Below are 27910 nucleotides of genomic sequence, written 5' to 3' on the forward strand. Positions count from 1 at the left end.
TTGCAACAACAACAGTTTTTTATTAATCCAAGTTTAATATGAAGTGGCAGAAGGTAAACTTTCTGTGGATCAATGAGTGAGTTATGTTTCACATTGTACTGGCCAACAGTGTGTTCAGGTCTGGGTGGCCATTCCTTCCCTTGGTAATGGTTGCTCTCATCACGACTGTTCCACTGGCACAGAAGGGACATATATCTTATATATCCCAATTGCAGGCCAAGAAGGAGTGCCACCACCTTCAGGTCACCACAAACGTTCCACTAGTGTTCTGAATAGGTATTCAATGTAAAAATTATCTCCATGGATTTTTGTCTTTCATTCCCTCGGCATGAGCAAGAGGAACAAAAGGTTTTTCATTACCTTTATGCAGCAATACACCTTTCAAACTTGCTTTGCTCGAGTCTATGAACAATCTCCACTGCTCTGGTATGTATTCCCAACTTAACTCCATTATCAGACCACTAACGTCGGTACTGAAGCAAATGTTGTTTTAAAAGCTTGTAATAACCTGCAAATTTTTTGTGACGATCCCAAATCTGTGAAGTTGTCGTTCCTTTTTGTAGCAAATTCCTCTCCTTTAATCTGGAGGCTAACGGTTCAGACTTTCTATTTTGACAAAGACAGGTCCCTTACTAGTTCATCTAAATCTTAAATGTGGTTTACCCTTTTCAAATTAGGGGTTCATAACATTCATTAACATCGACATCATCCTCCTGTTCCTCATCCGACATGTCACTGTCAGTAACAACAGATGTAGGAGGGACTGGCCCTGGATTCTCTGCATCATGTGGCCCTGGCTTCAGAGCAGATTCACAATCAGGATAGACAATTTTTGACTTAGTCTTCTTCGAAAACCCAGCAATTTTTCTCATACAGAAGTGTCAGTCCGAGTGATGGTCTTTTGGCTCACGCCAAACCATAGGCACAGCAAAAGGCATTTTATTCCTTTTCCCATTCAATATTGTGTTAGGCCAACGTAACACACCTGACAGCAGATATGAGGTGCCCAGCTTTTATCCTGATCTCCAATTTCACATCCAAAGTAATACTTCTAAGCAAATCTCACCCTCCTGGCTAGGTTCTTGTGTTGATCACACAGGGTATATTTGCCACAAATTTTGCAAAAATTGTCTGGTTTATTAACACTGCACCTACTCAACTTTAGCTCAAAACAGACTCACTATGGCCTAGTTGTACTAACCAATAAGATGTGGTCTGACCAATGCTTTGTACAGGGGCAGGATTATGTCTCCATCTCTGCAGTCTATTCCTCTTTTAATACAAGAAAGAATTTACTAGCTTTAGATATTGCAGCTTGGCATTGCATGCTGTTATTAGGTCTACAATCTACCAGAACCCCCAGATCCTTTTCTATTTCTAAATCCCCCAAATGTATTCCCCCTAGACAGTATGAAGCATGCATGTTGTTAGCCCCCAAGTGCATAACTTTACATTTATCTATATTAAATGTCATTTGCCCCTTGGTTGCCCAATCAAACAGTACATCCAGGTCTGCTTGTAGATTATAGACTAATTAGCCTTCATGCTATAATGGGAGATAGTAACCTGTTGAATTTTTTGTTTTTTTACAGTCCAGCGAAATTCTCTCTTCCTTTGGGGCTTGTACGTCTAATCAATAAACAGATCAGCTGGCAGCTTGTCTTGACAAGGTAAATAGTTTTATTTTATATTCTGCATCAAGCTAGTTGTTTATTTATTAAGTGATGTCATAAGAGGAAGAGGGGGCTGTGCTAGAAAATTGACCACTTATAAAGTAATCAAACTGTCCAATGAGCTCAAAGTTGCATTGGATATAAATAAAAAATAATTTATGAGCAGGTAAAATGCTGCAAATAAGTATTTAGAATACTTGATAATTTCGTGCGTTTACCACTTTTTCAAAGTCGGTGACAGGTTTTTTTTTTTTTTTTTTTTTTAAAGAGATGCCATAACATAACATTTACTGAGAAACAGAAAGGATTCCTTGCAATGTGTGCGAGAGAGATTATCAGCAGACAGACTACATTTTCATAATTGCAGCTTTTTATAACTGTTAATAGCACAGTAATGATTCCAATGTTTTTGCTGTCATTTTTCTTCTAGTAACGGAAAGCTTTTGGCAGCAGTTCAGGACCAGTGTGTGGAAATTAGGTAAGTAATTCATTATTTTAAATAACGAAATATTCGATGGACAGCATTTTCTAAAGCTATGTACACATAAAGGGGTGTTCTACTTCAAAACCGTAGCTCTATATATAAGCTATAGAGCAGCAGGTGCCAACCGAGAGAAATTTTTGGTGGTGCGCAGCTATGACGGGTACACCCCCGAGCGGGGTCAGAAGTAGGACCCTGCTGGTGGGGCGCACTAGCCAGAGCCACAGACCATGACCCCCATACAAAGCCTTGGCTCGGAAGTTGTCAGGCTGTGTCCCTCGACACAACCCGTTCACTCTCCCATCTCAAGCTCAGATCTGCGATGGGAAGTGTGTGTGTGTGTGTGTACAAAAATAAATACATCAGTTAATCATTTCATACACTAGTAAAACTGAAAGGAATATAATCTCCTACAAATCAACCCATCCATGCCCTGTAAATGAATATTGCAAGACCCGGTTTAGTAAGGTGGGTGCATGTTCTTCATCTTCATGTTCTCATAATCTTTTAGGAGAGATTTAGCACCCTGACCAGGCTCAAATGATATTTAAATACTACTTTACTGAGAATAACTGGATTGAGAATTATCTGGGTCGTTATTGTTGCTATCACTACCTTTTGCCAAAGTCCTTTTGGTTCATTAGTTACTATACCTTTTTTAAAAAATATTTCTTTATAGCAAAGAGAATATTCAGGAACTGGTTGCATAGTTTTGTGGTTTCATACTTCATCCTTTAGTAACTAAAGAGCGGCACCCCGCTGTGCTCTCTCCCCCTTCACTACCATTAGGATCGTTCATCGTCCGATGTCTGAAAATCTGCCAGGACGGTCGTTCGGACGATGGACGGCGATCGATGTACACGTGCAAGATTCCCATCTGATATCAGCCCTGAGCCGATTATCTGACGGGAACCATTGCCTGTTTGTACCTAGCCTATGTTGTAAGTCATTGTTGGAGACTACATCAGTGGCCTAATCTGTGACACCTTTTTAATATGGGGTAACCCTTGAAATAACTTTCAGTTTTTCAAGGAACCTCTACTCTATCTACTATATCCACAACGTATAGTACATTTGTGTGGTGATGATTATGTAGAATGTCATTTAAATTGCCAGCCGTTGGAAGGAATGTCACCCCTACGGTTAGAAGTGCACATAGACCCTTTTATAGACATTTAAAAGCTCTAAACCTGCAACTGGGTGCTGCCATCTTGGAAGTGATATCGGAAGCCCCAGAAAAGACTCAAAGCTGTAATTCAAGCCATACTCATTAGCAGTGTTTTTCAACCTTTTAACATTGAGAAACCCTAGAAGTAACTTTCAGGTCTTAGAGCAATAATTACTACATGCACACCCCACAGTACATCAGTGTGGTGGTCAGTAGGACAAGTGGCTCTTACATTCCTGGCCATTAGGAAGAATGCCACCATTACATATACCCAAAAAGATCATTGGTGTCAGTGGTAACTGATTGCTCAATAAACCTCTAGCAACCTCTTGAGGAACCTTAGAGTTCCATGCAAAACCCAGTTGAGAAACAATGGTCTAGGGAGTAGATTGTTACCTTAAAATGATAGCCTGATTTAATAAAGGTCTCCAAGACTATACAGTATACACTTTCAAAGGTTAAGCTGGGTGATCCACCAAACCTGGATTGGATCTGGACCAGGATTCAAAACACTTGCCAGCAAATGACTTTGAAGAAAGCCATTTCAGGTTTGCTGGATCACCCAGCTTCACTTATGAAAGTGTATCCTCTCCAGCCTTGAAGAGCTTTAAAAAAGTCAGGCCCAATATATCTGTAGAATGTTAGAGGTAATAAATGCTTGTAAATGTTACACTTCCATTCTACTTGAAATGCATGTATTGTAATGTGAAAAATATAGGATGCCTGGTCCACTTGTAAAAGCATTGATTATTACCTAATGTTCTCAAGCAGTGTTGAAATTGGTTGCATTTCTTTGTATTAACTTGCCATGAAAAAGGTCAACCTAAAATACCTTGTCCAATAAAACTTCTCAGGTATTATTAAAATAAAAAGGGGCTTAAACTTTAGAAGTAAACTAAGTTTGACATCAAATCTCTTATTATTAAACTTCAGCTTGGGTATTCTAAACACAATGCAATCCTTGTTGTTTTGTTTCCTTCCTTTCCAGAGGCAGCAGAAGCAATTAATTTGCATTAGGACCATATACACGTAAAAAATAAGGAATTTTACATTTTCAGAGCAAGCCCCGCTTAGGATAAGAATACCCCTTTCTAGCAAAGGCTTAGCGTTTGAATTCATCTATTTATTCATAACACCGATGGGTACATATCTCCGCTGTATGTTTGAAAGAATCCATCACTCTCTTATAGTTATCAAGATTTAATTTCCCCTTTGTATTCTGTTTCCTGCGCACATTCAGGTCTGCGAAAGATGACTTTGGCTCAGTTATAGGAAAATGTCAAGGTGAGTAATTATGCGAACGTGCTATCCTCAATCCTTTTTTAAGCATGCAACAAAAATCACCCAGTTTAATACAATTCAGCTAGGTCAACAAGAGCAGGGTCTGGAAGCGAGGCTAATTGAAATGTAAAAATATGTTGCAGACATACTAAGTAGCTAAAACATTCCCGTGGATCCCTGGGTTTTAGTTGTGTTTGCTTATCCAATAACGTAACATTGGCAATTTATTTTTTTAGTGGTTCTTATATTCACAGTTATTCATAGAAAAGAAATAACATTCATAGATTTTTCCACCTAAAAATGTGTATTATTTGCATTCCCCTTGAGATAATGTTAGCCATTGACAGAAGGAGTGCAGTGAAAACTAGGCAACATCTTTTATAGGTTAACTTTATATTTAAATCATAATATATGTGATATTTTGGTGACGTGAAAACTTGGTTCTCTTTAAATACAGACACAAGAAAAGCCTGAAAATGAGTTTTATGCTGTTCATCCCTTAAGTAGCTATAGATGTAATTTGAACATCACACTATCTAGAGTTTGGATAACTATAGATATCAGATGACTGTCCCAATATTCAGCACTTGGGTAGCTATAGACTAATAGTGCAACCACAAATCTAATATATATTAATTTAACTTTTATTCATAATATGTCCAATTCAAAATGACAGTGTTGACATCCAGTAGTGAAACAGCAAAGATCCATAATGCTGTCCAAGCATTAAAATAGTAAAGAATGCTTTACAGGATTTGAAAATGTACAGCTGCATCTAAGATTCCTCAATGAGCCTGGTTTATTAAAGCTCTCCAAGGCTGGAGAGGATACACTTTCATCAGTGAAGCTGGGTGATCCAGCAAACCTTGAATGGATTTCCTAAAAGTCATTAGATATTTGTTAGTAAATGTTTTCAATCCTGGACCAGATCCATTACGGGATTGCTGGATCACCCAGCTTCACTGATGAAAGTGTATCCTCTCCAGCCTTGGTAAATCAGGGCCAATGTGTTTAATGTCATGGAATTACACCACTTCATCAGGAGCATGATGGATAGAACAACTGACATATAAAATGAGTGGGCTCATAAATGAAATGTCCGACATTGTAGTAGAAAACTGATTTATACATTGATCTGCCAATGCCATCTAGGTGAAAGATACTGGAGACAGATAGTTGATGGGTTTGCTGCACATGAGTGAGCCCTTGTTGTCAATCATGATAGCATATCTATCATGAGAGTCTGCAAAACAGAATCATATGGGATACCATTCAACTATTATCTGATTACCTTGGGAATGGCAGAAGTCCTGATGTTTACCCTTGCAACCATGCTTTATACTCTCCTCCATTTAAACTTTTGGTCCTGTGCTGATGTGATTGCAATAACATAAGAGAACAAAGTGTAAGCACATTTTGGGTACAGAATGGAGGGGGGGGGGGGGGGAGAGAGCAGCCATGACAGGTCTTATTTACAGCATGCTCCTGCACAGAGACCGTTTTACACTGGATTACTACATAGATCTGGAAGATATACATGCCAATATTAAAATAAGACTATGCATATCTCTAGTATCTAGCCAATATTTGCAGTATTCTCCCCAGAACTTTTTTATTAAGATGGGTGAGAAGAAAAAGGAGGTGGGTGGTGGTCCTTGTATTGTGACCAACTTTCCAGTAACCATCTAAAAACAGCTTGGTGGTAACTAAAAAGTGTCGGGTGGTGCACCCAGCTAAAAGGCACTGAGGAGAACACTGATTTGCTTATCCTGGATTCCAGCTTTCAGAAAAAGTGCAGGGACTGGACAAAAAAAAATACATAGGTCCTTTATCCTTCCTAGAAGCTTCTGAACCTCATCTATATTTGTGGGTTGTTATGTATCTTTAGTGCAATTTTTAACTATGATTCTAAGTAGATCTTTAGACTTCTCCTAGTCTTAAGTCATAATCTACCCACACAACAGGCCTTTTCCGGAACTTTTGTTGTTGCCTCATGATCAAGGATGGTGGCGTTGACCAGATTTTTTTAGAAGTGTTTGCTAAAACTGTTACTAGTTTTAAACCTAGATATTGAAGTATTTTTTATTGTTCTCTTGTTTAGTTCCAAAAGATCCAAATCCTCAGTGGCGATGTGTGGCATGGAGCCATGACTGCACGTTGGTGGCCTATGCGGAGAGCACAGGGACCGTTCGACTGTTCGATTTAATGGGAAGTGAGCTTTTTGTCATTCCACCGGTATGTATGATTTCACCTGCCTAATACATATACTTTTGCATGGGCGAGTGAAGAATTGGTTAAGGAACCTGTGGCCAGGATACTAACGTTCATGTTTTTACATTTTCCTAAAATGGGCAAATCCCAACATTTTCATAGGAGAGATATGAAGCATTCATAAAGTTTTGTTGTGTGACCAATATTTTGACTTTGAAAAAAAACGTGCAGGGCTCTGGTTTCTGCTGTGTTGGTCAAACAATAAAACTTTCCATAGTGCTCCATACCTCTTCTATGGAATCCCTGTGATTATATGTGTATGTATGTGCCTACAATATTTGTTCTTGTTTTATCAAATCTATCAAGTATTAGATGTATGTGTGTGTGTGTGTATGTATGTGTGTGTGTGTGTGTGTATATATATATATATATATATATATATATATATATATATATATATATATATAAAATTAGATAGATATAGATATATATAAATATATAAGGAGATATATAGATAGATAGTGTTAGGGAAAGAGGTATTTGATCCCCTGCTGATTTTGAAAGTTTGCCCCCTGACAAAGAAATGACTAGTCTATAATTGTAATGGTTGGTTTATTGTAGGTGTGAGAGACAGAATAACAACAAAAGAACCCTCAAAAACACAGTGCTCAAAAGTCAGAGCCTAATGTGCATTGTAATGAGTGAAATAAGTATTTGATCCCCTATCAGCCAGTAAATTTTCAGGATTCCAGGTGTCTTCACTGTATGCATGTAACGCATACGCACCCTCTGTAGGGGAGTGCTCCTAATCCAAGTTTGTTACAGTACCTGTATAAAAGACACCTGTCCACCTATTCTCCCACCTCCTAGATTGTAAGCTCTTCGGGGCAGGGTCCTCTCCTCCTGTGTCACTGTCTATATTTGTCTGTCATTTGCAATCCCTCTTAAATCTACAGTGCTGCGTAAAATGTTGGTGCTATATAAATCCTGTTTAATATTAATAATAATAATTATATATATATATACATATATATACAGTGAGGGAAAAATGTGCATTGTAATGAGTGAAATAAGTATTGAATCCCCTATTTTGAGCGAAAACTATATATATATATATATAATCAGTGTTGCAAAATATTTTAGAGTGACCTGGTCTCTACAATCTGACAAAATGAAAACTGATCCAGAACAGAAAAAAAAATAATGTTCTGTGTACCTGTGCAACATTTTTGTCATAGCAAAGGTACGTAGACATTTCCTTATCACTAAAAATATCCTGCGACCACCCTCTTTTCCCCACAGGAAGAGGTTTGTGTATGATGGTGCACAGCTAGTGCCCATTGCCATGCTCTGGACCTTAAGGTGGTGGCAGCTGGAGAAATCAAGTTTTATTGGTGAGCAGGCACTCAGGGATTCATAAAGAGTCAGTCCTCCTATAGCAGGGGTGTCAAACTCAAATACACAAATACACGAAATTAAAAACTTAGACCAAGTCTTAGGCCAAACTTAAAATTTATTGAAAAAACAATTAATCTCAAGAACACATGAGAAGAGCGTGCAGTAATATGCAGTGGATTGATCTAAATTATTTAGATCAATCCATTGCATATTACTGCATGCTCATCCCATGGTTCTTGTTTCTTCCTGTTGAGATTAATTGTTTTACTTTGCCAGAGAATGCAATGTGAAACCAAATGAATTGCTGGCACAGTAAAACAATTAATATAGCAATAGCTTTATGATAATTCCTGATTATAATCCTGATAATTCCTGATTATTGAGCTTACCTGTCAGTATAAACTCAGCGGGGTCCATGCATGGACTGCTGTTAAACAGACACAAGTGATGACGCTACCACAATTCCCGGCATCACTTGCGTCTATAATATTTGGGGCCACGCATAGGCAGTGAGGCCGCTGGTCCAGAGACTCAAGTGATGCCAGGAATTGTAGTAGTGGCATTGTACTGGTGTCTGTGGGACAGTAACTTAATATGAATTGCAGCTGGCCCGCCATTACTATAGATTGCAGTAGCATCTGGCCAGCTGCAATTCATAAAAAGGATTCTTATGGGGGTCAAAAAAAAGGATGTATCGGGCCAGATTTGGCCTGCGGGCCAGAGTTCGACACCCCTGCCCTATAGGATATCATGTGCTCTTCAAAGCATTCTAGCATAAGCAATGTTTTGCTATGAGGAATGCTCATCTTTAGTGATTTCTCATCTAGGGACACAGGAATTGTCTCTGCGGGAATATATATGTCTTGTAGCAGTTGGAGCTAATGAGCTGTTTCTAGAACACGCTGTTTGAAGAAATAATCCACATATTGGCTGATCCTCTCGGTGAGGAATTCCCTCCACCAAATAATAGTTCTCCTGGGAGGGTTAATAATGGTCTTGTGCACCTAGGGCAATGCATACAATGTGGTTGGAGTAGTAACTTTCACAAAGGAAACTGTATTTATCATTTTTAGTTTTTTTACATTTTCTTTCACTAATTTTTTATTCAAGATTTCTGTATTTTCTTTTATATTGCTCCGATGCCTCAATCTATTTCTAAAATGTCTCAGATATAATAAAAGAGAAATAGGAATTCACTCCTTTACAGGTACATATATGAGCAGTTTTTACTAGGAGTTCTTCTTAGCTGTACCTGTTGGGAAACAGCCTGGGGAAGTGGGGCACCCAAAGCCACTTTTTTTTTTTTTTACTTTGTTTGTCTTAGGAACTGTTTTCAGGCTGTGTGCAAATTTGATTTTAAGTGTTTAATTAGTACGCTGCAGCACAGATAAAACCATTTAATGGTTTCTACGGGGATATGTGTTTTTAGATGGTGCTTTGCTTTAAATATATTGCTGATGAGAATTGATCATGAAATGAAGTATTAGGCCTGACTCATTACTTTTTTTTTTCCACATTCCCACAGCAAAACAGCTTCCCTGGGGATCTGAGTTATGCGATTGCTGGTCTGGTCTTTCTGGAGTACAAAGCAAGTGCACAGTGGTCAGCTGAACTTCTGGTGATCAATTACCGCGGACAGCTAAAGAGTTACCTAGTCAGGTAAATGTTGAATGTTTTTTCTGTTATTGTAAAGTCAATGCCAATACTCAATAAATCCAGTGAACCACATAGCCACAGGGACTACTATACGTATGTTGTATATTCACTGTATGCCAAACTTGTGCTTTACCCTAAATTTCAATGTAATTTTATTCTTCACAACTTTTTCTTTAATATGTTAAAACAGAAAGCCATAATTTTTACCTTGTATTCTTGGAAGGTGAGTGAGTGAGAAGAGAATTTCTACACTCCCCCAGTGTTCTCCCCAGCCCCTTTTAGCTGGGTGCATCACCCGGCGCTTTTCAGCGATCACCCAGTTGTTTTTAAGTTTCTTGTTACATGCTGTGGATTTGTTCCGCTAACCCTCTACACCAGGAGTGCCCAACAGGTGGATTGCGTTCTACTGGTAGATCGCAAAGGCAACCCAAGTAGATCGCGGAGCCCTGCCTTTCAAAATGAACTCTAACGCGCACAGGAGTTAAGTCCAAGTTTTTATTGTTGGTACATTATTGTCACTTGGTCATTTTAAAAGTAGCTCACAAGCCAAAAAAGTGTGGGCACGCCTGCTTTACACAATTGCCGTGTCCTCTAGTAGCAAAGGGTCTGAAGGATGGAGTCATAATACTGGCAGACTGCTGGAAGCATTAAATGCAGAAGATCCTGATTCAGGTTCATTAGAGATAAGGGGAGGTAAAATACTTCTATATTACAAATAAATACTTTTTTGGCAACTCGAGATGATGGTGTTGTCTCCTCTGGCTCAGACTTCTTTTATTAAGAGATGTTTGGTGTCTGGTCATGTTTTTGATGTAAAAAAAATAATAAAAAAAACAATACTTAAGCATTATGCTTCACATACCTCCTCACGAAAGTACCCTGCTTTAGAAATGTGACATTTGTGATTCCCCTCATTAACCCTGCTGCTGACATACCTGAAAGCCGCTTCCATTTCTGCCATTAAGTAGCCACTGATGGAAACAGTTGACTATCAGAGTTGCATTGTCCCTGGCACCTGGCTGCATGCCCAGCATCTTACAGATGGTCAAAGCACTAAAGTTTAATAAAAAGTTTTATTTACCTCCTTTTTGTCTTCAGTTGGATTAATTGGTGATCACTTTACATTCCTAAAACTAGGAAAATGTGTTTTTTTTTCTCCACAGTGTTGGTGCCAATCAAGATTTTCAAGAAAGTCACAGCTTTAACTTTGGATGCCATTATTCTCAGGGAATCTCCTCTGTGGTTTACCACCCCGGGCACAGGTGAGTAGACCTAGTAGTATTGTATGCTTATGTTCTTTATGATGCAGGTAGCATAAAGTGATTTGGTTAATATTTTTCTGCTTGGTTGTCATACTAATCCAGTCTTTCATACTGACACATTGAACTAGAAAATAGCTAGTTTCTGTATACATGATTTAGGTCAGTGCAACAGAAAAGTTTGTCAGCATCTGTTTTTCTTTGACAGACTTTGTTTGAAACCAATCTAAACCTCAAAGCAGACCAACACAAAAGTGAATACAAACAGTGTATATAAGTAAATAGATGGCCAGAATACATTTTATGGGATAAATATGCTTGCACACTGCATTTATTGTTATCTCTAAATTCAGACTGTTGGGGTCAACTAGATGTGATCATGTGACACCAAAAAGAAAAGAAAGAAAACATTTTGATGCCAGATTATATTTCCCTACATCCCAGTGTTACAGTAGAAACCACATATCTACACGAGCAGGCAGCACTTGTAATCCTGGGAAGTAGGTGGTGAGAAATTGTAGGACCTTAATCTCGTAACAGCAAATTTATATCATGAGAAGTTCAGGCTTTGTGGATCAGTGCTCAGCTATGTACAGCCAAGCACAGCTACTCAATAGGTTTTTGAATCTATTGGACCTGATTTATTAAAGCTCTCCAAGGCTGGCAAGGATAGACTTTTTTCAGTGGACCTGGGTCATCCAGCAAACCTGGAATAAATTTGGTTTAGGATTAAAAACATTTGCCAACAAATAGCAATTAGCTTTTAAGAAATCTATTTCAGGTTTGCTGGCTCACACAGGTTAACAGATGAAAGTGTATCCTCTCCAGCCTTGGAGAGCTTTATTTGTTCATTGAATGTAAAAGCTTTTCTTGATGTTTTTTTAATCTTATTTATGCTTTTCATACATCCACAAAGATTGACAAGTAGGGTTTTTTTGGCAAACAAAAAAATGGTTTATGCTCCCTAAACCCTATTGCCTGCTGAAAAAACCCCAAGAAAATCAATAAAAATGTAGAAATAAAAAAACACTGAAGCCCCCCCCCCCCCCCATTCCCTCTTTCGCACTGCATTATTTATTCTGTAAACATTTTTTTTTTAGGTTTTTAGCATAACACAAAATCCTGTTCCTCTTGTCTTTGTGCTTAGTGATCTTTAAAAATGCAGATTTGGGATGTGCAATTAGGAGCTCCTTGTGTGCCATTACACTGTGAAGGCAGGCAGCTCCATGATGTCCTGCACTCACAGTATGTCCTCAGTCTTCTGATGCTGAATAACATGGAAGTAGGAAGACATATTGGAACAATGAGAAGGTGCTATGGGGAACAGCTTGGAGTTTTACCTTAAAGCGGAAATAAACGCAAAATAAATGCTTAAATTTAATGCAGTTCTGTCAATCGCAAGGTTTCTTCATTTGGGTCACACGTCGTCTCGGTATCCTTTTTCCCGCTGGCGCACAAGAAGCACGGGGAGCTGCCATCTTCATCGTCTTTCTTTGTACTTCACCCAGTCTTGCACTTCACAGACACATGATCGAGTGAGGTAGTTGGGTAAAAAGATTGCTGATCTCACTGCACATGCATAAGGTTGGCAATTTTTTTCTCCTGTTAAAGAAAGGGCTCCTTCTGCGCAATAACTGCCCGTGGTGGTCAAGAAAAAAAGGGGAGGTTCTGCACCCCCCCTCTTTTTTTTTTTTTATAGAATTTTTACATTATATAAAAAGGTGGTTTTTATGTAAAGTAAAAGTTTTGAGTTTAAGTCCACTTTAATTCTTGCTCTGTCCAAAAAAAAGATTACAAATTTTTTTTGGCACAAGGCGAGTACCTTGCAGTAAGATTTCATATTCTAGTGCAGCGAATTAAACTTTACTTCACGCTCTTTTTGTAAAGGCTGCTCCGTTTTATTTTGGGTTCTGCGTGTGGAAATATTTAATCATCTCAAATAGCCTTCTGCTCGGCAAAGAGGTTTAGGAAGCAGTGAAGCAATAGCACCATTAATCTTAATAGAGGCTCTGGTGGCTGCCACTTTCTCAGGATCTGTGTTGAAGAAAGCACTCTTGTTTTTCCCTCAACTCGGTGCTGCCTTCATGAATTTTACCTCCATCTTCAGAAACAGGGCTCATGTTTTCTTTTTTTTTTTTCACCTTAACTTCATATGGCAGCTCCATTCCAGCTGACATGGGATCTCATCCATCCTGATAACAGCCTCTTAAATTATACATCTGCTATAGTAATGTGATGGCTTTTCTGGGGAAAACCTCCTAAAAGCTATATGAAGGTGGAGTAAGACGTTCCTCAACCCTGTGATAGTAGTTTCTTGTCACGTTTACCAGCCAATTTTAAAGCCTTGTCAAATTTAGAACCCAGCATCTGTTCTTCTATAGCCCAAAACAATAGCATCGTAGACTTTGTCTGTCATAGCTAATAGACTGTTTCTTAGAGATAGTATGGAGTTTTCACTGAGCACATATTAAGCCAATATTGCAATCATTACCTTAAAAGTAGAACTTTTTAGTTAATTAAGAGTAAAAATTACCTGTATAGTGCAGCCTGTCAGTACCATTCACATAGCAGTTTTTTTTAATATTCCCCCTAAAAACACAATTTTATTACCTTTTAATGCTACCGGTAGACTCGTTGATATTCAGGAAATCAAACCCTTGCTGTGTTGTCACCACGCTGTTCTTAAACTTTCACTAAACACACCAACTTAACTTTTAATTTTCTCCAAAAAAAGCTCAGGTTACAAATGTTCAATAAATGTTATGAAATGTTTTATCAAACATGCCAGTGTTTTTTTTATATATATTTTTTTATATTATACATTATATATTTACTTTATATATGCAGTGTATAATATGTACAAAAACCCTCAAAGTTGCCAGAGTTGGCTCTTAACTAAACTGTGAAGCTTACAGATGCATCAAAGCTGATCCATGAAATTAAAGTCCCACTTTGAAGAAATGGCAACCAGGCAGGTTGTTATTGCAGAAAGGGCCAGGCAATGTGCTTTGTGCACATGTGAAGTATAAAAATAGAATATTAGACAGAACAGTATTTTATACAGGCTATGTTGGGTATAAGATGACCAATGGAACAGAAGACCAAATCCAGAGATCAAAGGCAAAGTAAGTGGTAAAACCATCATAAAGCCAGGCCACATGATCTGTCTGTCCTGCTTCCTGTAATAAAATTTCCACCTCCCCCAATAAACCTCCCCTACACCCCGCCTCATACCATATTTACTTTCATCATATCTGAACAAATCAAAAAGGGTCTGTAAAGCGATAATGGAAATGGGGAAAAAATACAATATGGGCCGGATAATAATTTTATGAGTAGGTATTGCTACATATTACAAAAAAATCTTTGCTATTGACGAGCTGTGGCTGCAGCTCTCTCACTCTCTCCTGCTTTTCTCATTCCTGCTTTTTCCAGGGATCAGATATACACTTACCTGGAGTACTCTTTACTTTCACTACTCTAGTAACCTACTTGGAGACATCCTCCATTCAATCTTTTAACACGTACAATACTTACGACTGCCACGCTAAGCGCACGGCTACCCCTGAAGAAGCCCTCAATGCGCAAAACATGTCAGGTCCTCCAGCTGCGCGTACATTTCTCTGCTTTGGTTTCTGCAGTTTTTCCATCATACCCTATGTTTACAATACAGTAGGTTACCTAGTACCAACCTGTTGGCTGATCTTTGGATCCTTGCCATTTAAGATCCTTTTTCTGCACTTTGTACTTTGGATTACTATGTAAATGGATTCTATGAGACTTATCACCGAAAACAGTATGCACATTTGCCTAAAAAAACTCCACGTGTTTATCTTTTGTCTGCTTATACATTCCGAAAGGCACACAGTGCTGGGTTTTCCTTTTGGAAAGCCTAGTATGTGTTGACAACTGAATCGATGGTTTACTGTACTGTAATTTTTATTTACTTTTACAATATTACGATTTAGAAAAGCTCAGTTTAATAACATGAAATCTTCAAAAAGGTGGAAAGATATTGCTGTTTCTATTAAGGAATGTCTTTATCCCTCACCTAATTTTTTTTTAGTAGCTTTTTTTTTTTTATTGCTTTTCTAGTAGCAGCTGATGTTTCTGTCCCTTCAGATCATCGGAAGGGTTATTGTAGTGCCTAGGAGACCATTATTTCCTGTTCCGCCTATACAGTCTTCATTATTACCTTGAGTCTTAACCCGATATGTTGTGTTATCTGGAGAAGCAATGTCCTGTGTTGCTTCTGCTCAAGAAAAAAAAAATACCAATTACCATATGAAATTCATGAGCTTTAAATATTTAAAAGTGCACTTATCATCCATCAGACGCTTTTACAGCCACGTCCCATAAAATAGAGTTTTATTTTTTTATTCCCTCACAGAGATTTCAGAATTTCTTTGTTGTTGCAGTGGAATGAATTTCTATGAAATAGTGCCTGGTAATAAACTTGACCGCACTAAAATTGCTCTTCTGATCAAACATATTCTTTTCTATTGCTTTGCTCTGCTAAAAAGCATTTTTATTAAACTAAAGCAAGGCTGCATAGATATTCGCATTGTTAGTTTGTGTGTGGAAGAAGAATGGCTTATAAAAAATGGAGGAATTAAGTGAATGCTAAAGGAAGATGACATTTTTGAAATTAGTTGTTTTGGGCAACACTAATAAATTAAAGAGAACCTGTGCTTTTCTTTACACCCCCACTTAATTTGGCTAGGAAGTGTCTTCAAGGAGGAGTAAGTCCTGCACAAGCTCTGATGCTTCCTACTTCAATGTGATCACATTGGAACATTCATCAAACATGCTGTTGTCAGACAGTGTACCTTCATTCTTAAAAGTACTGGGAATTGGGGGCTTTATTATGAAAAGCCTTTACTTGGGTAATTCACAGGTTTACTTTAAAGAGGAACTAAACTCTGGAAGATGACCAGGAAATTTATGCAGAGGGCAAATGTCTAGTCACCAGTATTACCTGTGTTCTACCTGCAAATTATTGTTCACCAATATTGACTTTTTGTGCCCTATTGTGCATGGTGTTGCTGTGTGGGGGCAGTCATCTTGTTAGACACAGTGCTTTACTTTCTCATGTTAGAGCCTCCAGCATGGAGAACACTGAATAGCACAATAGCACAATAGCCACTTTAAATCTGGTGTACAATCTGAATACATTCAGTGGTCAAGCAGAAGTCCAGTGTTTTGGCTTCCCTCTTTAAATGTATTTCACCTTTATTGTGCTTTTATTTTTTTTGTAGTTCTTTAAGTTCTTTCCTGAAGTTTATGATTGGATATATCAGATGAAAAAGATTGCAACATAATAAAGCTTTAATTCTCTCAAGAAATAATCCCTCTAGAGTTTTGCTATTCCAATCCTCCAGCAGATGAAGATGTAACCTGTTTATAGTTTCATTTGGATACAATGCAGCAACAACCTCCTCTTTTTTTAATCTATCTAACTTTGTTATCTTAATCCATGCTTTGCTGAGGAGGAGAATACAAGATGTGTATAAAGAGCCCCTTAAATGATTACCGGTATCTTCTCTAGATCAGGTTTTCATGGATTTTGTGGGGATGTTGATAACGAGTCAGGAGCTAATAGCTGGGGATTACAGCTTCAGTGTATAGAATTTTTATAAAATATGAATGTGTACCAGTCAAGGGTAATGAGAACATATCGCTAATTTTATAGATTTAAAGCAGAACTAAACCGAAACTCGCCTGTCTCTGTTCTGTTGCTGGTGCCACCCACCTTCTTCAATTCTTCATCACAATTGCTTGTTCATCTTGCTTGGCTGGGCCGAGATGATGTAACCCCTGTGCAGGATTTTATTCAATCCCAGCACACATAAAGGAAACCTGGATTGACAGCTGTCCCTGGGAACAAATGCTCAGGGTGACCATCATACAGGCATAAGGTATTGCATAAAGGACATCACCTGTTCCTGCAATAAACACTGGTCTGATCGCCAATTTCCAAAGTGAGACTCAAGTTTTAATTTACAGCGCAAATCCAGAACGTTTAAGAACTACCTATGCAGTGGGTTTACCCTGACACTGCAAGGGTTGAATACCAAGGATTAAGACAGCCCTTCTCCACCCTTTTTAGTCCTGAGGAATCCCAAATATAATGTGCAGATGTTGGGGAATCCCTGCTATAATGAGTCATTGGGCAAATTGGATTTTTGCATTAGTCGCAATTGGGAAAATGCCCCCCAAACATTAGTGGTCAGAAGGCCACCTTTACAGATGGCTTCAAAGATCTTTAGTTTCATGCAGCTGGCTGTGCCAAGTGATGTAGGCTTTGGAACTATACAGGAACCATTTTTTTGTTAAGTCAATCAGATACAGCTCATGGAACCCCTGTAAACTTCTTAAGGAATCCTAGGGTTCCATGGAACCCTGGTTTAGGTTATATGTTAGTCTGTGATAACCCATCCCCTAGCGATGACAAGGCTGCAGTAGGGCAATATGACACAGCAATGGATTTTTAACCAGCTAGTCACAGGTTGCAAGTGAATAATGGATTGTTACACTGGCTGGTTAGTGGGTGTCAGCAGCTACAGGGAACTGAAGTGTGTGACGTATACACAGAGCTAACAACATATTTTAAGTACATTCACCTACATTTTGCTATTTGCAGTCTTTCGAAAAATGCAGTTCAACACACAAGTGCAGTGCAATGGTTTCTGTATTGAATAGGAGCTACCACACAGGCATTTAGATTTACATGGTCCTGTCATTTATAGGCTGTCTTGCATGTCCAGGAAGTCGGGCTGATCCACTGTCATATGACTGGTTTTTGACTTTGTAAACTAGCCCCATGTACTGCGATCTAGGACATACTTTCTTAACCATTTCAACATGGAGGAAACCTATCAAATAATTTTCATGTCTTCAGAGAACTCCTGCTATAATTACTCTATTAACAGCTCACAGTATATTAATGTGGTGATCAGTGAAAAAAAATGCCTCCTATATTGCTGGCCATTGGGAAGAATGGGAAGAAAAATGTATAGATCCAAACATACAGAAAGCTAAAAGTAAGTCTTGGCCATGCCACCTCCCTGTGTTTTACCATAATGTTATAAATGCCTTATGTACCAACAGGTATGAAAGCCCAACAAGCCAAAAAAATGACAAAGCTTTGATGTCCAGATTTAGTAAACAAATCCTCCTCTTTTGAATATATATATATCATATGTGCAATGTGTATTGTCCTGGTTTGTATTAACTCAATTCAGTATTCAATTCTTACTAATAATAATTATTCATGTCGAAGTTACGATTGCTGAGCAAAGCTAAAGATTACTAAGTATAGCATTTAATGGAATGGCAGAATAGCAATACCTGATAACCTGACATATTGTGAATCTTCACATACAAAAGTGTAATGTTCTGAGGAGGAGCCAAGCTTCCCTATCCCTGCATTCCTGGCAATATGAGGCTTTGGGATGATTTATCAAAACCCTCCAAGGCTGGGGAAGAAAGACAATCATGGAAGAACCTGGGGTGTCCAGCAAACTTTAAACAGAGCTTGTCCAGAACTGAAAACCTTGCCATAGCAAATGACTTTTAAGAAATCAACTTTGCTGGATCACCCAGGTTCTCTCATGATAGTCAATTTTCTCCAGTATTGTAAAACTTTGATAAATCAGGCATTATGTAAGTTAAACAGGTTTAAAAGAAAGGGTTGCAGACTTATAAGATAATTTGGTCATTTAGTATACAAACAATGGTAAGTGGAATTTTTCTTGTAATTGTAACATTGATAATCCAAATTATATTCTTTTCAATCATATACCTGTCTGTACTACCATGTATGTTATCCTCAAATAGAACAGTTAGATTTGCTCACTGTGCCAGTAGCAGTTGCCTGCCACACTTTTCAGCAATATAATACTATATTAATTATAATATTGTTCATTAATCCAATTTAACTATATATAGTATGGAGATGGGGTAGAAACTTTTTCCAGTCTTTATTGCTGTCTGTGATTGCCCAGCAGAGTGCTGATTTCCTGACTTGCTCCATAGTGGATTTGGTAAATAATATTATTTTTACCCAGTATTTATATGGCGCCGACATATTACTTATCGCTGTACAAAGTCCATAGTCTTGTCACTATCTGTCTTTCAAAGGAGCTCACAATCTAATGTCTCTACCATAGTCATATGTCATTAATAAAGTCTAAGGTCAATTTGGGGGACGCCAACGTAACTTAACTGCATGTTTTAGGAATGAGGGGGGATTTTATTATTATTATTATTATTATTAATAATAATAATAAAAAAGGATTTATATAGCGCCAACATATTCTGCAGTGTTGTACATTAAATAGGGGTTGCGAATGACAGGCAAGGAGGAGAGGACCCAGCCCCGAAGAGCTTACAATCTAGGAAATGTGAATTACAATTCAGTGGAGGAAGAACAAAAGCTTTGAGTGACAGCAATGCCCTGGGTATCTCTGACAAAAAAGAGAATACATATTGTTTTTAATGAGAAATGATTATATTAATTTGTTTTGCAATGTTTTTAATGGCAGGAAAGCAGAACTGTAGTATTTCCCTGTCTATCCACTTGGTGGCACACTGTATTTACATTGACAGGCAGCTATGGCAAAGCAAATGTGGCTGATTGATTTCCAGCCTTCTCCGAGAGGTTGAGGTTTCCGTGTTGATAAATTGTTAAAGCAGCTTTTCAACCTGATAGATACCTGTGATGATATTCACCTTGAAATGCCTGCGATGACTTAAACGGGGGAAGAAAGTACAAGTAATACCTAATGTCACCTGGACAAATAGAACATCACTGTTTAGTTTTCAGTTAGCAATTCACAGCAGTCAGGTTTTCCATGGTAAGCAGAACCTTCTTATCGCTTCTAAATAGACTCTTGGGAGCAGCAGCCTGGTGATCTCAAAAGAGTCAGGGTAATGGGATTATAGAATCAGCGCTGGATTACGTGAAACGGCAAATCATACGAGTGTGACATTGGCGCACTTAGTGGCGTTATCCACCTGGAAAGCAGCAAAGTAATCTATGACGAGTAATTGTTTCCGCCATTGATCTGGTTGGATAGATCTAAATCAGATGTGGCCTGATTACAGGGAGGACTTCGACAGCTTCATGCTGGTTCTTTAATGGCTCATTGACGTGAAACCAAATACGCTTCCCTTGCCTTTATTTATACTTCATTGAACTTTTCATTAAAGGGACAATGCATTATTAAATCACTAGCAAGATGTATAGCTCGGCTTCCGGGATTGTATTGGTGTCAGGGTGATATCCTAGCAGAGGGCTGTACTTTAAAGGCACATATTTATTGCATGAAATGGTGCAAATGCCCTGAGCCCTGGGGGTTCTATCTTTTCTGGCTTTTTTTATAGATCGATTTAGAGCAGTGTTTCTTGACCTTTTTAACATAATGGAATCCATGAAATAACTTTCAAGTCTTTAAGGAACCCTTTTTAATTCCTCTATCCACAACTGGCTGTATATTAACATTGTGATCAGTGGGAAGTATGCCTCCATTGCTGGTACCGGGGTGGAATGTCACCCATACAGATAGCCAAAACGTAATTGGTGTCAGTGAAACTGACCTGAGACACACAGATTTTGAGCTCCTTGCTCAAGGAACCCCTAGCGACCTCTTGAGGAACCCTGGCTAAGCAACACCGCTTTAGAGTATTCATATAATTATATTTGTTCAAAATTTCTCCATTGTTGGCCAGGCCCTGCTACAGTCCTCTAACATTTTCTCTCACCTTCCTTCATTTAGGTAGCACCTACAGTCAGCTTGCAATTGCAGTTTGCCAATTAGCACTCACTTCTTCAATCTGACTTCTACCCATCAAGACATTTTAAACTTTCAATGGTGCCCCCTAAATGCCAGCCCTCCATATTAGGCCTGAGGGCTGATTGGTGTAGTGTCTTGAGAAAGCCTTGTACAATACCTTGTTTACCAACCAGCTATTGCCTTGTTTGTATTGCAGAGAGAAGCATCGATAACCAGTGATTATTTCACTGAGAGTAAATAGAGTATATTATGAAATAAAAAAGGTTTATATATATATAAGTGTAATTCTTGTGTTCTTGAAGGGGAAAGATGGAACTAAGGACGGGAAGACAAAAGTATGGCTCTTAAAAAAAAAAAAACAAAAAAAACAAAAAAAAAAACATTTCATGGTCAAATTTTTAATCGTGGGGAAATAAACTACAGTAAATATTAGCAATGGTAGAATACAGCTCCTCACTCATAAGCTCGTCACACGCATGGCTCCAAGACTTTTCTAGAGCTGCCCCGACTCTCTGGAATGGTCTTCCTCATCCTATTCGGCTTGCTCTTACTTTCTGTACATAAAAAAGAGCCCTTAAAACCCATCATTCAAACTCACCTACCTGTCTCCAAAACCATCATATCCCCCCTCCTATTGTTTAATACTTCCCCCACATCCTAGATTGTAAGCTTTTCTGGGCAGGGTCCTCACCTCCATTGTTTTTTATCTGTCATTTGCAACCGGTATTTTGTACAGCACTGCGTAATATGTTGGTGCTAAATTAATACAGTTTAAGAATAATACGTTTAATATTTTACAGTTTCATGATAACACCTTGATATATAAATCATTGTATAGAAAAAAAGTCAAAGGGTTGTTGCTCAAGGCAACTGATGTAATAATTCTAACATCTATTTCAGAAAAGGCAGCTGGAAAACAATATTCACTAGATATGTGATTTGTGTAGCTGCTATATATAACATTTATGTTGTTCAGACCTCTATTATATTCAGGACAAGCATATATCATATTGACATTTAAATCTGGCCATTACCTGCCAGTGTGAGGAATTGGAACCTGACCAGTATATACATTGCTTTCTATTTCCCCATCGGTGACATATTTCCTCATCCTCTATTCGTTTAAATCTGAACCTCGGACAGCTGGCTAAATAGATTCTTCATATCAAAATTTCTCCACATTTTTAATGTGGGGGAACCCTTGAAAAAAGGGTTTTTGTTTTAGGGAGCCCCTTCAATAATTTCTTTATTCACAGCTCACAGTATATGAACACATATAAACCGTCATCAGTTAGAAGAATGTCACCTTTACAGATAGCCAAAAAGATCTTTGGTGTCAGTTAAACTGACCTGGGAGGCATACATTTCTCATGGATCAAGGGACCCCTAGCAACCTTTAGAGAAATCCCCGGGCTGAGAAACATTTGTTTATATACCTATATAAAAAAGATTTTTATCCATTCCTAAAAAAATACATGGCCCTGCCAGGCTCCAGGGCAGACGGAGGCATAAAGCCAAAGGAAATCCTTAGGGGTTATTAGGTGTAGATACTTGCTGGAACTTCCCCCCCGTGGAACAAAATAAGTATATTTTGAGTGATAAGTGAACATGTGGGTTGAATAAGCGTTAGAATCTTGTATCTCCATGGGCACATGTTCTGTCAGTTTCCAACACTCTTCTGGTTGATTTTAAATTGAAGACCATCAAATGGAAGTTGTTAAGAACACATTTAAACAATGTGATAATATTTTCTGAGAAATATATGCAGTATGAAATCTCCATAAAATGTTGTTCTGATGAAGCCCACTTTGCAAAACGCGTCAAGAACAGAGAAATGAGATATGTTATGATACAATTGGAGAAAAAAACTGAATCTGTGTGTGTGTGTAAAGTCTTATTGGAGACAAACTAAGTTGGTTGTTTTTATATATTTATCTTTTTTTTTTAAATAAATTGTGTTTTTATATATTCATAGAGTATTGAATTATAATTAAATATTGAAAAGTACCTAAAAAAGCCCCTCTGAGTAAAAAAATAAAGACAGATGTGAATGGTGTGTGGTACTTAAACACACAAATCCTACCTTAGGATGTAATTATGGTAAATTTATTTTGCCCTTTAATATGCAGCACTTGGTGTAGTTTTGAGAAATTAAGATGCAGTAACAAATGTACAAGAAAGCTAAAACCATAGTTTCCCCCCACCTCGTAGAATAAAAGCTCTTGGTGGCAGGGTCCCTTCGTCCTGTGTGACTGTCTGTATTAGTCTGTGATTTGCAACTTCTATTTAATGTACAGTGCTGCATTATCTGTTGGCGCTATATAAATCCTGTTTATTAATAATAATAATCAAAATAACAATAATAATAATAATAATAATAGGTATTTCGTATTGAGATTCTTTTAGATGTTTAGTTTAGATACATAAAGGTTTAACAATTAATTATAATAATTAACTATGTAAATATAACCAGAGTCCCTCTTTATGGTCTGAATTGTGTGACATGAAATTTGCAGCAGGTTATGGCACTTTGCTCTTTGCAGCATATTAATAGGCTTGATTGTTCTTAGCAGCTTTCTCTCTATTTAGCTGCGTACATTTTCACACACATTGGGATCACATGTAAGTATTTGCTCGGCAGCTGGTTTATTTCAGGAGTCATTAAATGCCAGCACACACTAGGACTTGTAGTTCCTCAGCAGCTGTGCAGCAGCAGCAGGTAGGTGGCTGAACCTTGAGAAGGGATGACATTCTGTATAATAGGGGAAACAACAGACAGATGTTGCTTTTAGTGTGGCAGCAAAAGATGTCATTAGGAAGAACAGCAGCTGGTGCTATCGTACAAACATCAGCTTAATTCTTCCCTGCCTATTCAATTATGTATAGTGAACATGTAAAAAATGCAAATAGAAATTACTCTTGTGAAGCCATAATCTGAGTGTCACAGGACAAGAAGCGAGTAAAGTATACAATGACTGCTGGGAAGAGGACACCTCATAGAAACCACTGCAGATGTATTGTAAGTTTTAGTTTGGCACACATCATAGCCTCCAATTTTTCATAAGAAAAGCAGAGAAAATTTGGTATCGTTTTTTTCAGCATTAAATTGTCATCATGGGAGCCACAGGTCAGGGGTGTATGACTTACACAAGGAGCAGACGACATGCTTGTAATGCTTGACTATAACAAGGAGTACCTGTCATAGAATTTTTAGTATGTCTGGCTGTATGTTGCAATTGATACTTTATAAATTGTTGTAAACGTCATGTCATTATGAGAAGGCTTACAGGAATGGGCTTGTGTTGTATGGTTATGGCTTCCAAACTGCAGGTAACCGCAGACACTGCAAGCAACTTCTTGCCAATGGCTTCAAGGTAGGTAAAAAATGTCAGAGGTTGATGACCACTTGGCAGAATCTGAGTGCTTGGTGGTTGGCAGGCTGCTATCCACTGAAAGATTCACATCTGGCCTAAGAGGTAATTTTCAGGGACTGCAGGTCTAAAAAATTGATGTAGCCCATAGAGAATGAATGGGGGTGGCTGAGGTGCTGTATGTCTCTGTGTTCTCACCAGCCCTTTTTAGCTGGGCGCACCACCCAACACTTTTCAATAACCACCTGGCTGTTTTTTGGTGGTTATTGATAAGCTGCATCACAATTCAGGAGCACTGGACAATTGGGGCAGAAAAGATGATAGAAAAATGTGACCTACTAAGGGGGGGGGGAGGGTGTATGAGAAAGTTAAAACAAAGTATAGGGGGCCAATGGAAAGCTGAGAGTAATATAGGGGCTATTCACCCACAGCTTCTTCCCACACAGCTTAAAAAATGCTACTATGTACTAACTGCATTACTTTTTTCAAACTAAGAACAACTAAGCAGAAAAAATTCCTCCTGATCTTGCCAGAAATCCAGCGTCCATGTATCTTTCTCTGTAGTGAACTAAAATATCAAATATTCTTATCAGACCTGCCACCTGTCTTCTGTAAATGTCAGGACAATGCCTATTACAATGGAGATGAGAAGGGGGAGGTGTTTGTAGTCCAAATCAAGAGAACACTCTAGGACAGAGTTTCTAATCTGGGGTTCTGGGGAACCCTGGAGTTCCTGGAGCAATAAACAATTTGTGCCTATCAGGTCTGCTTACTAAAACACCAATGATCTATTTGGCTATCTGTAAGGGTGGCATACTTCATATTGGCCAGCGATGTGGAAGGCAATGTTCTTACTGACCACCACAATATTCTACTGTGAGCTGTGGTTATAGTAATTGTGTTGTAAAATATTCAGTTTGTGTTCCTGGGTTTAGATCTGCTTTAACTGCTGGCATACATATGGCTGGCATACATCTGTAAGTCATTATTGTATTGTGTGTTGTCATCTACCAGGTACCCAGGCTATAACCCCTCTCCGTTACCACTAAACAAGTATAGCTAGCTCATACTTGCGTGTTTTTTTAATAGTTAATTACTCCATAAAGCCTTTGCTAAGCACATTGCCAGGTCTCTCAGAAGGCAGATGTCGATTCTCTCATTAAACTACTGCTTGTCTTTATTGGCTTGCTGGGAGCTATGTGGCTTGTGGCTTGCTATTATAAGGCCAAGGCTGAGTGATTTACCTGCAGCATGTTACAAATAAAATGAGGTGCTGCTCTATCAGATGCAGTATATGTCACAGTCTCATTGATGGTGCTGACCACATATTTAAAAGATATTTGAAGTAGATTTACTAAGATGTGTGAAACCAGCCATGCTGTATAAAGTTCCCCCATCTTTAGTAGATGTAATACTGAAATGAAAGTAAGTAAGGGCTAAAACTGAAGTTTAATCAGCTGTATTTTGCCTTCCCTAGTTGCAACTCTTTGATTGTTAACACTTTAAAGTGGAACTAAAGTAAAAAAAAAACTTGAATCCTGCAGATCTGTCGTCCCGGTATCCTTCTTAAGCCCGGCGTGGAGGAAGCACCGGGAAATACCATCTTCTTCAGTCTTCTTCCCTATCCTTCGTACGTCACCGGATCTCGCACTGCGCAGGCGCAAAATTTGGTGACCAAGATGGGGGAAAAAAGGGTGCCGATCTCACTGTGCATGTGTGTTCTTTATTTCGTGAAGAAGAAGGCAATGTCCCTTCTGTAATAATCCTTTCTACCTGCCTGAGTGCTCAAGGTTTCTGGCAACTTAGCTTTAGTTACCATGATACTCAGCAATCCTGGCAATTCCCTTGGTTGTGCATACGTTTTGGGGTTAATCCATCCAGGCCTGGCCAATCAAAATGGCCAAAGAACATCTCAACTGAATCGGGACAGGTGAGTGTATGAGGTTTAGTTCAGCTTTATCATTTATTGTAGACCCAGTGATGTCATGAACAAGTCTCTGTCCTTCTATGTAAGTCAAGTTATGGTAGATGGGAAGGACTCTGTGCTCTTTTTAACTTTTTGGAAACGTACCATCAACCCATCTCAGTTATTCTGTTAAAGCGCCCTTGTTGAACTGACTCTGAACAATACTAATTAGTTGGATGTAGTTGACTTTTATGTGAAATGCTTTAATGGGTGAGTATTAGCCTAAAGGTGTGGCCATTCATAGGAAGACTTCATTTTAGACTGCCCCATGTTCACATTGCCTTGTGTCTTGTCCTGTGCAGTCTCTTGATTCTCCCTCAAGTTGTGATTGCGGGTGGCTTTGTTGCCAATATTCCGGCTTGTCATGCAAAAAAAATAAATAACCTGTGAGGTAAGCTGAAGTTTATTAATAATTTCTGCCCAATGTTTATGCCATAACTTTGGCCCTTTGCAGAAAATTAACTTCCTGTCTCATAAATACAACAGGAGATAAGAAATATTTGTGCACATTGTTTAGTAGACATAGACACTTGTTGTCACCAAGCTGCTTGTTCTGGTTTAACTCAAACATTTAGATGTTCTTTGTCTGTCCCAGTGACAGTGGTCCTTAGGATATATATAGATTCTTCACTCCAAAAACATAGATGGCAATAAAACCTGATAAGGGTTCCAATGTTACCACACTGTATTCAACCCATTTAAAAAAGTTTGGGCTTTAGTGCACTTTAAGGTGAACTTACTGATCTTCAGATGTGGCAGTGCTTGCTAGATGGCATTTGTAGCTCATTGATTGCATTCACTTTCTGCTTGGAATTGCTGTTTAACATTTAAGTAAAGGTTCATATTAATGAGCTGTAGGACAGTTTGAGGATTCATTTGTATTACATTCCTTTACTTGCCTAGGGCTATATGGTATAAGAAAGACCTATGGAGCCAAATAACATCACTTTGTCATTTCTTATCAGTGGATGGGGTTGAAGGTTCTTTTGGTACTGACTCTAAGAAAGAAAATGTAAATTCTTGAGTCATTCATTCCTTGTGGTGGGTCATTGTGTTTTTCTAATATATTTGTAAAAGTAGATTCTACATATAAGGAGAAATGTGCATGTTATATAGAAATAGGAGTAGATGTAAACTCTAAACTAGATGTCAATCACTTAAATGTCAGTGAGCTTTAAAGCAAACTTAACATTAGAAAATTGCAATCAGGGAGATTTGTTTATTCCTTAAGAGACAGGGTTTGCCTCTTTTGCAAGACTACAAACTTAGTTGCCTGAATAGCTAGTTGCTGGGAAAGAATAGACCTTGTTTGCATGAACGGGAGTCATGTCATTTTTGCCCGACCAATCAGGATGGCCAGGGACCTGACCCCTAAGACCAGGTGAAGATGCCAGTGGCGAAGTGAAGAGAGGTAAGTTTATTTATTTTCTTATTAACATTTTTCAATTTTTTTGGCATTGTAAACGAAAATAGACATATTAGGTACAAAGTAAGAAAGTAAGTTTAGTTTTATTGCCAACAAGCAAGCAAGTTTATTATACTGCAGAAGAGACATAGTTCTTTCTCTTTCCTCTCTCTTCTGCAATAGAGAACCTTACTTCATGCATTTTGCCTGTCACCAGGCTTTTACAGAGAAGCCGCATATACAT

General features: G+C 38.3%; 1 protein-coding gene across 1 annotated transcript in view; it reads left to right on the top strand.

The window, feature by feature from the left end:
- The window catches only part of NBAS (NBAS subunit of NRZ tethering complex), a 412001-nt gene that overhangs the window by 12732 nt on the left and 371359 nt on the right, over positions 1-27910 (top strand). Inside the window, exons 4-9 of the mRNA XM_072407518.1 lie at positions 1593-1670; positions 2104-2151; positions 4563-4606; positions 6705-6838; positions 9738-9871; positions 11032-11130. Coding sequence (XP_072263619.1) covers positions 1593-1670; positions 2104-2151; positions 4563-4606; positions 6705-6838; positions 9738-9871; positions 11032-11130 — 537 coding nt within the window. The remainder of the gene's footprint in view (positions 1-1592; positions 1671-2103; positions 2152-4562; positions 4607-6704; positions 6839-9737; positions 9872-11031; positions 11131-27910) is intronic.

This window comes from Pyxicephalus adspersus, chromosome 4, assembly GCF_032062135.1.
Source record: "Pyxicephalus adspersus chromosome 4, UCB_Pads_2.0, whole genome shotgun sequence".
Lineage (NCBI taxonomy): Eukaryota > Metazoa > Chordata > Amphibia > Anura > Pyxicephalidae > Pyxicephalus > Pyxicephalus adspersus.